The 14,021-nt window shown below is 41.0% G+C and overlaps 1 protein-coding gene across 5 annotated transcripts in view; it reads left to right on the forward strand.

Annotated features, from left to right (window-relative positions):
* pnpla6 (patatin-like phospholipase domain containing 6) overlaps positions 1–14,021 on the forward strand; it is a 203,812-nt gene that overhangs the window by 162,612 nt on the left and 27,179 nt on the right. For 4 of the 5 annotated variants that reach the window (XM_063035875.1, XM_063035872.1, XM_063035870.1 and 1 more), the window contains 3 exons: positions 2,742–2,858; positions 9,382–9,530; positions 13,091–13,243. In XM_063035875.1, coding sequence (XP_062891945.1) covers positions 2,742–2,858; positions 9,382–9,530; positions 13,091–13,243 — 419 coding nt within the window. Of the gene's footprint in view, positions 1–877; positions 995–2,741; positions 2,859–9,381; positions 9,531–13,090; positions 13,244–14,021 lie in introns of all 5 variants that reach the window. The other variant, XM_063035871.1, reaches the window with a different exon arrangement.

The raw sequence follows: 14,021 nt of genomic DNA on the forward strand, positions 1-14,021 counted from the left end.
ACTGAATACAGCTTAATCAGCCTCAGACCTACTTGTGTAGCCTCAGTATTTATGTCTACGAGTTTTTTATATGAACTAAATTTCTCCTTGTAAGCAAAACTGTTTTCCCTGATAGCTATCAAATAGATAGTGCCTATAATTTCACAAGAAAATATTCTAGCAATGAATAAAACTGAGATAAGACAGATGTATGCCCTGTAGAATTTTGTGGATATAGCTACACCACACCTTCCTCCACCAAGCAAACCATCATCATGTCAACATAGAATTTTCATTTAAAATTTCACTATAAAATTTAAAAGGAGCAATAAAGAACAGGACAAAACTGCAATGACATGCATTCCCTTCCTCTTCCCATGTCCAAAATTTGTCATACTTAGCTGCATGACTTCAATGTAAAATTCATTTTGACTTTATTAGCTGAAGGAATTGCACCATGAAATTCCATGGGCGGCCCTCCTATAGTTCTCTATCCTGCTCCTTCTCTCAAAACCAATCTGAGTTTGTGGTTTATTGTCAAAAGTATGTTATATTAATACCACTGTTGCAAAACTCTTGCTTTGTTCATGGCACTATATAAATGCAGGTGGTTAATTACATTTTACAGCAGATTTCTAAAATATTGGGGATGCACCTCAAAGCAAATCAGCCACCACTTAAATAAATCTCTATTCTACTCAGGATGACAGAGCTGGTTATCATACTTGTAAGGATCTTTCTGAAACAGTGATGCCCTCCTGACTCTTCAAAGAGTTCTAGTTGATGTTTATGTTGCCATCATGCTTTTCGTCTTTGCCCATGTTACTTCATTTCCTTTTCCCTCCCATGCTGTTCCACCTTGCTGTTCGTTTTCTTACTCTTCATCTTCATCCGGCAGGCAGCATCTGGCGTTACGTCAGAGCGAGTGCATCTTACGTCCCTTATTTGCCTCCTCTCTGTGACCCCAAGGACGGGCATTTGCTTGTGGATGGATGCTATGTAAACAATGTCCCAGGTCAGCACTACAATCACTTCCTATCTACACTGGCCAGGTGGAGACATTCGAAACTTGTAGTTCAAAAGGAAACAGCATTTGGGTGTTTGAGATCTGTTGTCATCCTATTGATAATTAACTATCTGGGTATGTTATAAATTCTAAAAGTATTGAAAAAAATCATCAAACAGTGGGAACTAATTTACATTGCATTTTTAACAGGACAGTATCAGTGTTCCATGTTCAACAGTCAGATGCCTCAAACTGTCTTGTGTCCTTCTGAACCAAGTCTCTCCATGAAGGTTTATTGTCCTTCAGCCCAGGAAAGGGCAGGGAGGTGGCTAAGTCTTATATATGGAACCATCTTGTTCATTGGCAGCTGTGCTGCAAAGCTCTAATCTACACAGCATCAAAAGGGTTTAACAGCTTTCAAGTCGGTCGTAGTATGGGTTTTATTATGATACATAGTCATGAGATGGTTAATTGCCCAATCTGCAGGTGACTCAAATTTTTCTTTTCATTGACCCCATTAATCAAATTATTATTGTTACTTAATTGCTGGACATGTAGTAACAGCCTGCCATATCTAAAACAACTTCAAAAATGTATCATGGCCAGATGTTCATAACCTGTATCAGTAAATAAATCAAGTTCTTCATTCATGTACCAGTCAGTGGAATCACATTCTTCCCATCAGAGGAATCAGCAACTCACACCAATCATCTCACTCTCAACTGAGTTCTTCAATCCCAGAATCGAGTGATGATAAATGAATTAAAATTTGGGGGTAGTGAGATAGGAGAGCGACAGTGCTGGTTTCAAATAAGTGCTGAGTGCTAATTCCCTCCACTAACAAGTGGGTTTCTCCAGGTGTCCAGTTTTGTCCCACATCCCAAAGAAAAGTGCAGATTGGTAGATTAATGTGTAGAATCAGAGAGGTGGGAGGAGTTGTCCTGGAGAATGAAGTGTATCAGGATTTAAATGAAAATTGGTATTTAATGGTTGGTGTGGAATCATTGGGCTGGAGGGCCTGATTCTGTACATGACAGAGAGCTGAGCTTGTTGTTCAGGTAATTCAGAGGAGAATAATACAGCTCTACATGGGAAGTATTTCTGAGAAGGCATCCTGCAACATTGCTGGTGCATAAAGTTTAATTGGATTCGTCATCAAACCTTGTTCTTCTTGGACAGATGACCAAGTACTTTGTCAGATTGGTAGATGTTAAACTCATCTCCCTGAAGGGGTTAAATGTTCAAAAGGAAATTCCAGGAAAGTGAGGAAGACACAAAAGGCCAGATTTGGAAGAACTCTCGGATGTTTGAGGGATGGGAATGTTAGTGAGAATAGGTCTTTCTTTAGCAATGTAAAGATTAGAAATTATCCATTAAAGGGGGAAGCAACTGTACTGATTATTGGGGGTATGGAGATTCCATTGTAACTGAAAATTAATTATTGACAGTCCTCGCAAATATTAGCTATTCTACTTATAAAATACAAATCCTGTATCACCATGAGTTTGGTGCAAAACTTTTGTTTTCCCCCTCCCCTCCCTCTCTCCATCTCCACCTGCTCTCCAGAAACAATTGGTGTACAGCAGACATTACGCTGCAGTGGTTGTGATGCTGTGGAGATTTCCATAGGCCTGTGAGTAGAAAGCTGTGACCTCCCCTCCTTCACACTTCTGCATGAGGAAGTGGAGGTGGGTGGTGGGTCCACACACCTGTGCTCTTCTAGGCCTCTGACTGCATCTGTTCCTCGTGTGGTTAGGCTCGCTGTGGCGGTACGTGCGAGCTAGCATGTCCCTCTCGGGATACCTACCACCACTCTGTGACCCAAAGGATGGACACTTGCTAATGGATGGAGGATACACCAACAACCTGCCAGGCAAGTATGTGACAATAGGAGAGCAAAGGCCAAAGGTGAGATCTGAATAAGCTTCTTGTTAGCAAAATAAGTCAAGTTAAGGCACTTGATATTTTGAGTCAAAACACTTCTCTTGAAATTATTGTAGCCGTGAAAACAAATGAAAGCCAATCAGCTCTCCTTGTTTAACATGTAAATCCCCAATTGTATCTGGTCACCTTGCACAATTCACAAATGTAGGTTTACCACAAATGAATTGGTCCAGAATAATTTCAGTCCGCCAGTTTCTTATTTGCAATCTAATTATCTTGCTACATAATCAAACTCCTGGTTCCCATGGGAGCATCTGTGTTTGGTATTTCAGAATCAGATTTAATATCACTGGCATATCTCGTGAAATTTTAAACAAAAAGTGAATTTGACAAAAAAAAAGAAGTGCCGGAAATGCAGAGGTGTAATTATGATTAGCTGATAAAAATCTGAAATCCCAGTTTGTCATAATGCAGCTGTGGTATTGTACTTGCTGTAAAAAGAATGCCTCCTCTTAGTAACAGAGGTGCACATGCAGTGTTTGTAAGGTGGATGGGCAGGGAAGGGATCATGCAAGAGTGGCTATTGCTTGGTTAATCAATGTTTACACAGGAAAACAGCAGCAACATTTTACATCTGTTGTTTAATGTGGATAGTTTTTGTGTAAAATTGAACCGAAGGAAACCACGTCGATTAGGATTTTAATTCATCTTTTCTACAATTTGTCATTGTTCATGATATTCCCCAAGTGAGAGGTGAGTTGATATCTGGTAATTGGTTTTAGGTTACCAGGGTAAAAATGTTGGGGAGCATGAGATATATAACTTATTTGAAACCGGGAAAAGATGCCGCACACAGGACCTTGCAGTGTACATTCCCATCCTGTGCTTTCATTTCTCAATAGTAACAAAAATACAATTGAAACTTGAATGAACTTATCAAAAAATGCAGTTGTGAAAATCTATATAAAAGATTAGATAAAACAACATGCCGGGCTGCTGAAGAGTTATCTTTAACAATGGTACACCACATTAGGGTTTACAGCAATAACACAATCTGTAAAAGCAGTAATACATCCTATATTGCAGAAGATGGCGATCTTAGTCTTGCAGTTACTTCGACTATGGCCCTCTTGCTGTATTATGCAATTAAATTACCAACCTTTGTCCCCTAGTCCCCTGCAGTTCTACCTGCTTATCAATTAATTTACCATTGGGTCAATAATTTGCTTTAAATAGATAAGCATGCACACAAAGATGTGAACCAGGATCCCGCCGCGGCCTGTAAGGGGTTTGTACGTTTTCCCCACAACCACTTCGGTTTCCTACAGGTGCTCCAGTTTCATCCAATAGAATAAAGACATACTAGTTGGTTGTAAATTTAATTGTAAATTGTCCAACAATTAGGCTAGCATTAAATTAGAGGATTGCTAGTGACATGACTCAAAGGGCAGGAAGGGCCTACTCCTCACTGTATCTCAATAAAAAAAAACAACTGTTGGCCTTTGGACACCTTCAGCTTACTAAACTGTTGGATGAGATCATATGTCATCTGATTTTAGCTTCAAGTCTGCACTCTGGCCAAACCCAGGTAAGCTTTCCATACCCACTCCCCACCCAACCCTCTTCTCTTCCCCACCCACCCCCCCATCCCGATGGTCAAGAAACTATTGGATTCTGCCTTAAAAACTTTCAATGATTCTCTTTCTGTTGCATTTTGAACTAGAGAGGTCCGCAGACTTTCTTCCATCGAAGAAGGAAAAAGCTCATTTTAGATTCTGGCACAAAAGGAACCATCCTTTCCAAGTCCACCCTATTAACATCACTCAGGAACTTTCAGTCAGATCTCCAAGATTGTAACGATTACAAATCTCATCTGTCCAACTTTTCCTTGTCAGACAACCCAAATATTACAGGCATCAGTCTCATAGACTTTCAAATTAAACAAACCAAACATTGAAGACATCAGTCTCTTAACACCTCTCTTAGCTCCTTCCAATTCATTAACATCTTTCTTTTCTAACAGAAAGACTAATACTGCACAACAATTTTCAGTTATTGCCTCTTAGCTTGCTAATCCCACATTACCCTTCCTGCTTTTGTATTCAGTTCCCATAGCAATAAACAAAAACATTTTGTTAGCTTTCCGAACTGATCAAGCGGCTCCTGGAACTCCTTGGCCATAAACATTTTTCTATCTGGAACATAAACTGTTTTCCAGCAAAAAACACAAACAAAAAATTTGAGTAACCTCTTTCAATGCATACTTCTTTTCTCAGATTTTCTGGAAGTTTTCAGTGCATCCAGTCACTCTATAGCTAATTATAGATGCAATTCCAAGTTCAAATTCAATTGTTGTTCAATCAGGCATGAATGCAGCTTAAAAAAAACTGCATTCCTCCAAAGTGCAAAACACAGTTCTAACCACCATACACAGCACAAGGCACATAATATAACCTGAAATGTTATGTCCCATAGATTGCTGGCGCATGGATATCGTCAACAAAAGCAAGCCCACAACAATCCATAGACAAATGCAATCCAGCTTGCCTTCCACCGAGCAAACACTGGAGAGCAGCACCATCAAGGAGGGGCCAGCCCCCAATCCCGCATGGGCTTCGTACCACACTGCCTCCAGCATGTCCTTCACTGGGTGTCTGTAACAGGCAACACCGTGGCATGAGGCCTAGTCCATGATACGACTGACAGCACGCCAAGTGGAATAGACTTGCAGTATTCCATATTACCAATGTCGAAAAGGGTCATAATGGAAGATGTTAGAATAAGACACAATGGATTCCCTATTTCCATTTCGCATGCACAATTTCATAATTTTACGAAATATTTCTGAACCAAGAAAATTTCAAAAGATTTGTATAATGGATCTGGGGGGGAAAAAAGCCCTACTCTTTGGGGATGTGTAGTGTTTAAGCTCATTATTTTCTTCATTATGATTTATGTGGATTTTTATGCGTCCCTGTCATGAATTACTTTAGGATATTCAGCCTGCTGATCTCTCTCTATTCAAAGTACTGATGAACACACCAATGATTTGCATATTTCCATTTTCAATATCAACATTATGATTTTAAAATCTTGACAGACACCACCATAAATATATTTGTGTGTTCATTTTGATACCCCTTGCCAGACCAGCCTCATGCTGCTCTTCATAAATTGTGTTTCCTCTTCTCTTGGTTTATTTTATATAACAAATTCGACAGACTTTGTTCTAGTTTTTACATTTTTATACTTTGAATAGTTGTCCCTTTTTTTTTTACTCACGGGTATATTTTTGTTTCGGGTAGAAGGGTGGCTTACATCTCTACCAAAGGAGGTGTAAAACGCCCCTTCCATCCACTAGCCTGCAGCTTACACTTGGACAAGGTGTAGCACCTGCTTAGTCCCCCTGCCCCTGCCCCTGCCCCGCGATCAAGGTCATTTGATCGTATGAGCAGCTGGTACATATTACAAGTCCTGGTTATGCAACTACTAATGCCAGGCAGACAATCACTGAAGACTGTTAATAATGGATGGGGTCACCATCTTGTAAAGACACTGCCCAGAAGAAGGCAGTAGCAAATCATTTCTGTAGAAAAATCTGCCATGAACAATCAAGATCATGGAAAGACCATAATCGCCTATGTCATGTGACATGCCACATAACAAATGAATGATATTTTTGGAAAGTAGAGCTTTTTTCTCTTTTAAAGGCATAAATTGGTCTATATCACCTTTGCATAAATCTTGACCCTTAGTAGCAGTTTTGTATTTCTCTCTCAAACTTGACAACACTGTTCGTGTTCACAGATTGTTAAGCTGGTAATTAATTTCTAAGTCTAATGCAACCTGGCCTGTTGGATGTGCTGCTGAAAAGAACTGCACATACTCCAAACACTAATAATTATGATTTGCCAATCTACATTTTACCCTTTAAAGCTATCAGTCTAATCTCTGCATTTGTATCTTCTGCCATTTGACTGACATAATGGAGTCTTGTGCACAGCACTCACTTAAATCCTTCCAATTTTTTACTCTATTCCCGTAATCTGCTTCAAACTCATTAAAGTTTTTTCCGATCATTCAAATGATTTTGTGTTAATGGAATAAAATTTTACATTCTCCAGTATCATTTTACATCTTTTATTGGAGACCTTATGTAAAGTTTCCAGATCAAGTATATATTTTTTGCCATTTCCTGCCTGTGTTAGTCATAACTTGGTAATCACTGCCGTGTCAAATTTGTGGCTTCAATTTGCTGATACTGTGGCTTGTGTTTGCACCTAGAATACTTATCTGAACTTCATCTTTTGAACCGTCTTTTTGTTATAACGTCACTTTCACACATTTCAACTTCGTGGTAATCTCTACACTTTATGACCTCTGCATCTTTGTTTTTCCTTCACTTGATCCCATTATCATAATTTCTTTCACAAATAACTTCATTTGTGTAAGAGCAGTTTTAGGACAGTTTGTGATCTACTCCAAGTCTCTACTCGTCTCTTCTGTATACTTATTTGTTTTAAAAAATACAGATTCAGAATCAGGTTTATTATCATTGACATATATTGTGAAATTTGTTGCCTTTTATTAAGTGGGCACATTCTGGGCCCATATATTCCATTCAGATTTCTTTCATAGCTCCTACATTATTCTGCTGTAGGCTGCATTAGAATCCCATAATGACCATGGTGTTATCTACAAACCAAAATCTTGTGGAGTGGCCAATATTCCTGCTCTGTCTTCACATCTTACATCAACAGTAGTTGCTTTGTAGATTGCTTTAGGATGTCCACACAAATATAACAGACCAGCCATACGGTATACAATTTGTTATATGGTGAATAGCTTCCAGATACATTGAGCAACTTGTCCCACCCCATGTCTCAAATTTCTTCCAGTCCCATATCTCTCCAAGATATCTATAGAGTTATACAGCATGGAAATAAGGCCTTTCAGCCCAAGTTGTCCATTCTGACCAATATGCCTTCATGAACTAGTCCCATTTGCCTGCATTTGGCACACATTCCTCTAAACTTTTCCAATCCATCTACCTGTCCAACTTGCTCTAAACATTGTACTTGTACCTGCCTCTACTGCTTTTTCTGGCAGCTCATTCCATATAGCCACCACCCCCATTGTGGTTCGCAGATTCCTTTTTATATCTTTCCTCCTTAAACCTATGACCTCTTAGATTCCCCTAGCCTTGCATGGGGCGAAGAAGAGGGAAAAGGTTTACCTATTTTGAATCTATATAATGCCACACTATCCTCCTGTAATCCAGGAAAGCAGTCCTAGCCTATCCAGTCTCTCCTAATAACTTGAGTCCGCCAATTCCAGCAACATAATTGTTAATCTTTTTCTGCACCCTCTCTAGGTTGTGTTGCTCCAAATCTGGCCGTTGTTCAACCCTGGATGTAATTGCCGTGCAGTTATGCCTTCCACCCACAGGCACTAAACTGTGAAATTCCCTCCCCAGACTCTCTGCTTCTCCAACCCTCACATGAGATGCTTCTTAAAAACTTGAGAAAACTTGCGGATGCTGGAAATCCAAAGCAACACACAAAATCCGCAGGAACTCAGCAGGTCAGGCAGATTCTATGGAAAAGCGTAAACAGTCAACATTTCAGGCCGAGACCCTTTATGAGGTCTCGAGTTTACTGTTTACTCAAGTCCTGATGAAGGGTCTCTGCCTGAAATGTCAACTGTTTACTCTTTTCCATAGATGCTGCTTGGCCTGCTGAGTTCCTCCAGCATTTTGTGTGTGTTTCTTAACATCTTGTTTTTTGACAAAGTAGATATATTTGGTGATCTTCCCAAATGTTTTCTTGTGCAAGGTCATGGCTGGACAGATGTCTTTGCTGTTGCTCCTGAGAAACTGCTTATCATGGATTTTCTTTGTTAAACAATAGTTATTGTCAGTTGTTATTCACAAATATTTATAGTTTTTTTCCTCCAAATTGTCAGTTAACCTTATGGCAGAAAACTGTTCAATCAACTGAGTCAGTACAATCCACTTCCAACCGCATGCTTGCATTAGCAACTCATATCCAGGGATGGATGACTACTGTATTCCATCTACTTTTATTTGGCAGGAACTGAAATGTCAGATGAAACTGCACTCATGGCCCAACCAGCTGTCATTCAATATGGAATTTGTTATTCAGTGAAGAAGTTAAGTTCTAGTTGGATATTTCAATTGTTTTAAAAATCATTAAAATTACTCCTTTCATTAGTTAAATTGTTTACATTTTGTTTAAAGTGGATTGTGGTAAATGAAGTGCAGTGCAGCTTTTGAGCATTTAGAGAGTAATAAGAATGGAACGTTCTTGTGTTACTTTTGGAAATGGTGCAAGAGCTTTGCTGTGATTCTCAAAGGACTTGCAAAGTTTTCTGGGTGAATTTTTCAGGAAGCACCTGTCCAAGGCCAGATGCTGTTTTACACAGTATGCAGTGTTCACGTTTGTTCAGCCAAAGTATTAAATAAATTGTCTTTTTTTTTCATATAATTGCAGCTGATATCGCCAAAACTATGGGTGCTAAAACAGTCATTGCCATTGATGTGGGAAGCAGGGATGAAACCGAGTTGTGTAACTACGGAGACAGCCTTTCGGGATGGTGGTTGCTTTGGAAACGCCTAAATCCGTGGGCAGAGAAAGTTAAAGTAGGAAACTTTACAGAAAAGTCTGTTTTCTATCCATTGCACAATGAGCTTTATAAAGGAGCTGCAGAGACTGGCTATTGCATTTGATTAAATGCCTCCCTTTCTTGAAACAACTGCAGCCAACTACTTATTTAACAGTTCAGTCTCTATGCCAAGGGCTTCCAGAGACAATGACTGAATAGCAGGATTATTTCAATACCACTACCAGACCATCACCCAGTGGATGATGCCACTCATTGCCCAAGAATGAGAATGCATCTTTGAGGTTGAGATTTGGTTGAATTGTTCAATGGTTTCTTATGCTCAGTGTCATTGCAATTCCAGAAGAGAAATTTTGCCCTTTGTGCACACATGTATCTTGAGGATGTGCCACTGTTGAGCTGTGGGTATACATTATCAGGGCTTATCAGCCATTCTATACTATTAACTTTCACAGCTTTTACATATCCTTGGTGGACCTATTTATGCTCCATTGCTGCCTCTTATTCCCTGTTCTCCTCCTCTCAATCACATATGAACACATGTCTCTCTGATTCAGTCTGCATGTATGTGTCTTCAGTGTTCTTCCCTCCCACCCTCTCTTATTCCCCTTGAGAGCCATCTGTTAGATGGAATGAATACTCAGCCATAGGAGCATAATGTTATTTGGCCTTCAAGGCTAGGAGTTGATGAAATATCAGGCTTAGGATAATAAGCACCTTAGGCAGATATCTTTAAAAAAAAGTCACATTCGTCACAACTTCTATTGGCTTGCACTGGCTTTTGTCAAGGTACTTATCTTGCTGATCAAAGCTGTGGCTGATCCAACTTCAGGGAACTTATCATCCAGAACTAAATTAGTGTGTTCACAGCTACCTGGAATACACCTCTTCCCACCCTATTACTTGTAAAAATGCTATACCCTTCTCTCAATTCCTCCATCTCCACCACATATGTTCTCAGGATGAGGCTTTTCATTCCAGAACTAAGGAGATGCCCTCCATCTTCAAAGAAATGGGCTTCCCTTCCTCCACTATCAATACTACCCTCAACTGCTACTCTTCCATTTCACGCACCTCTGCCCTCACTCCATCCTCCTGCCATTCCACCAAGGATAGGGTTCCTCCTGTCCTCGCCTACCACCCTACTGGCATCTGCAATCTAGCACATAATTCTCCATAACTTCCATCATCTCCAACGGGATCCCACCACGAAGCACATCTTTCCCTCACCCCGCCCCCCCCCCACTCTCTGCTTTCCACAGGGGTCACTCCCTAGGCAACTCCTTCGTCCATTCGTCCCACTGATCTCCCTCCTGGCACTTATCCTTGCAAGTGGAACAAGTGCTGCACCTGCCCCAGCACCTCTTCCCTCCCTGCCATTCAGGGCACCAAAAAAGTCCCTTCAGATGAGGCAACACTTCACCTGTGAGTCTGTTGAGGTCTTGTACTGTATCCGGTGCTCTTGGTGTGGCCTCCAGTATATTGGTGAGACCCGACGTAGATTGGGAGACCATTTCACCAAGCACCTACACACCATCTGCCAGAAAAAGTGGGATCCAGTGGCCACTCATTTTAATTCCACTTCCAATTCCCTTTCCGATATGTCAGTCCATGGCCTCCTCTACTGCTGCAAAGAGGCCACACTCAGGTTGGAGGAGCAACACTTTACATTTTGTGCCTCCAACCTGATGGCATGAACATCGACTTCTCGAACTTCCAGTAATGGCCCCCCTCCCCCAACATTCCCCATTCCCATTTCCCTCTCTCACCTCATCTCCTTACCTCCCCCTCCCCCTCCCCCTTCCCTTTCTTCCATGGCCTTCTGTTCTCTCCTATCAGATTCCCCCTTCTGTAGCCCTTGATCTCTTTCACCAATCAACTTCCCAGCTCTTTACTTCACCCCTTCCCCTCCCTGTTTTACCTATCACCTTCCACCTTGTACTTCCACGGCTCCTTACTCTGACTTCTCATATTTTTTCTCCAGTTCTGATGGAGGGGCTTGGCCCAAAACGTCAACTGTTTACTCTTTTCCATAGGTGCTGCCTGGCCTGCTGATTTCCTCCAGAATTTTGTGTGTGTTGCTTGGATTTCCAGCATCTGCAGATTTTCTCTTGTTTGTAGATGTGTGTTCTGCAAGTAATCATAAGCATGAGCAAAGTCGGGTAAAATGACCATCCGTCAATAGAGAAAAGCTGGGAAATGGTAATGGCAGGTGGTTTTCCATGATCTTCATCTTTAAATCAGCAACGGAAAAAGGTAGAAAGCAGTCTAGATTAGAAATTAATTGGAGGAAAGCCAACTACTGTGGAGCAGAGGATTGTTCAACATCAAGAGGACGTAAAAGGCTGAAGAAGTGATATATTTTAGCAGGGACAATGCACAATAGATGGGTTATTTCTAGACCAGATGTCTGAGCTGGGAGACTTGGCTTCCTATTGCTAGCAGAAGTCTTAGAAGATGGCAGAACATGATGTAAGAAGAACTAATAAAATGTGCATCCTATTTGAAAGCAGACTACAAGCCAAGTAGGTATTTTGAACCTGTTTAAAACACTAACTGTTGCATTGAATTCTGATCATTGCCTACTGTGAAGGCCTCAGAGAGGATGCAGGAAAGGCTTACAAGTGCGAAACATTTGAGTTCCAAAATACACAGTTGGATTGTCTTTGCTGTCTTTGAATAAGATATCTTGATGGATTAATACAGGGTAAAGGAAACATTTCTCTTAAATGGAGTTGGGGGAGGAAGATAGAACAAGGTCAATGTGGATAATTAGTCTAGATAACAAGGAGAGAACGAATGGGTGAGTTGAACAAGGGCAGAAAGAATCAGGTGCATTGGTGGCAGCATTAATGGAAAGCGGAAGGTGTGGGTTACTTTAAAATTGGATCTTCAATATTCATACCATTGGCTTGCAGGAACTTAAATCAAATGTACGGTGTTGTTCTAATTTGCATTTGGCTTCATCCTAGCAGCGGAGAAGGCCAAGAGAAAATAGGTCAATGAGGGACGGGGAATTGATGTGACGTATAACCAGAAGCCCACACTCACAATTACAGACAGAATACAGTATCTATCAAATAACCCCCATCTCACCTATCCTTACCTCTTTACGTTGGCTACCTCCTCTCTGCACTCTCACTTCTGATGTAGGCTCTCAACCCAACACATCAACCATCTCCTTACTCCATAAATGCTGCCTGACATGCTCATTTGCTCCAGCAGTTTGTGTTTTCGCTCCAGAGATGTTAGTATCTGCATTCTCTGTCTCCTGTGGAACCAATGTAGTCTTGTTACTAGCTGGATAACTACCTAACTAATTCTCTAGCCATACATACTGATCAGCTCTCTTGCCCTTTCATTTTGCCACACTTAGTGCCACAGGAATCCTCTTGATTTCCTTCCCTGGCTGTCTGTCGCTCCCACATTATCAGTGTGCATTAAAGAGATCATCCCTTCTGGTAACATTGCATATGTCACAGAGAGAGCATGCTTGCAGCTCAGAAAACTGGTGTACATGTGGTAGAGAGTAATGGTTGCACATCCCATGTAATGCACAGTTGATCTGATGTATTCTAGGTCCCCGATATGGCAGAAATCCAGTCCAGACTGGCCTACGTGTCCTGTGTCCGACAGCTGGAGGTGGTGAAGAGCAGTGCATACTGTGAATACATCCGTCCACCTATTGATAGGTTTAAAACTATGGACTTTGGGAAGTTTGATGAAATTTATGTAAGTAACTTTTTTGATTTGTTTTCAGACAATCAAAGTAACACAGCAAGAAGGAGGCATCTGAACCATTGTGATCAAGTCTGAATAACCCACCCAATTACCCCATTCCCTTGCCCTCAGTTCTCTCAGCAGCTCAATTTTTATAGACAATAGGTGCAGGAGTAGGCCATTCGGCCCTTCGAGCCAGCACCACCATTCACTGTGATCATGGCTGATCATCCACAATCAGTATCCAGTTCCTGCCTTATCCCCATAACCTTTGATTCCGCTATCTTTAAGAGCTCTATCCATCTCTTTCTTGAAAGTATCTGGAGACCTGGCCTCCACAGCCTTCTGGGGCACAGCATTCCATACATCCACCACTCTGTGGGTGAAAAAGTTTTTCCTAAATTTTTCTGTTATCCGAACACATTTCATGAAAGTTAACTGTTTAAGAATATGCTTATTTCTACTACAGTACTGTATTTTTGTCTCTGGGGTTCTCCATCTCATTCTCTCTGTCGTCAGTGACTTTTTCTTCCATTTGCCAAGGTATATCTCTGCACACATTTCCTGTTTGTGTTGAGTATGATTTTAGGATCATGGGTCTATCACAGGTAGAATGGCTAAAGTCAGGCCAGCTGGGCACAACAGTAGTGTAGTGGTTAGCACTACACTTTTATAGCTCAGGGAATTTTGGAGTTTGGAGTTCAATTCCATTGCTATTCCGTAAGGAGTCTCTGTACCTTCTCGCAATGGAACGTGGGTTTTCTCTGAGTTTCCTCCCACAGTCCAAAGA

The sequence above is a fragment of the Mobula hypostoma genome, chromosome 29 (genome assembly GCF_963921235.1).
Source record: "Mobula hypostoma chromosome 29, sMobHyp1.1, whole genome shotgun sequence".
NCBI classification, from domain to species: Eukaryota; Metazoa; Chordata; class Chondrichthyes; order Myliobatiformes; family Myliobatidae; genus Mobula; species Mobula hypostoma.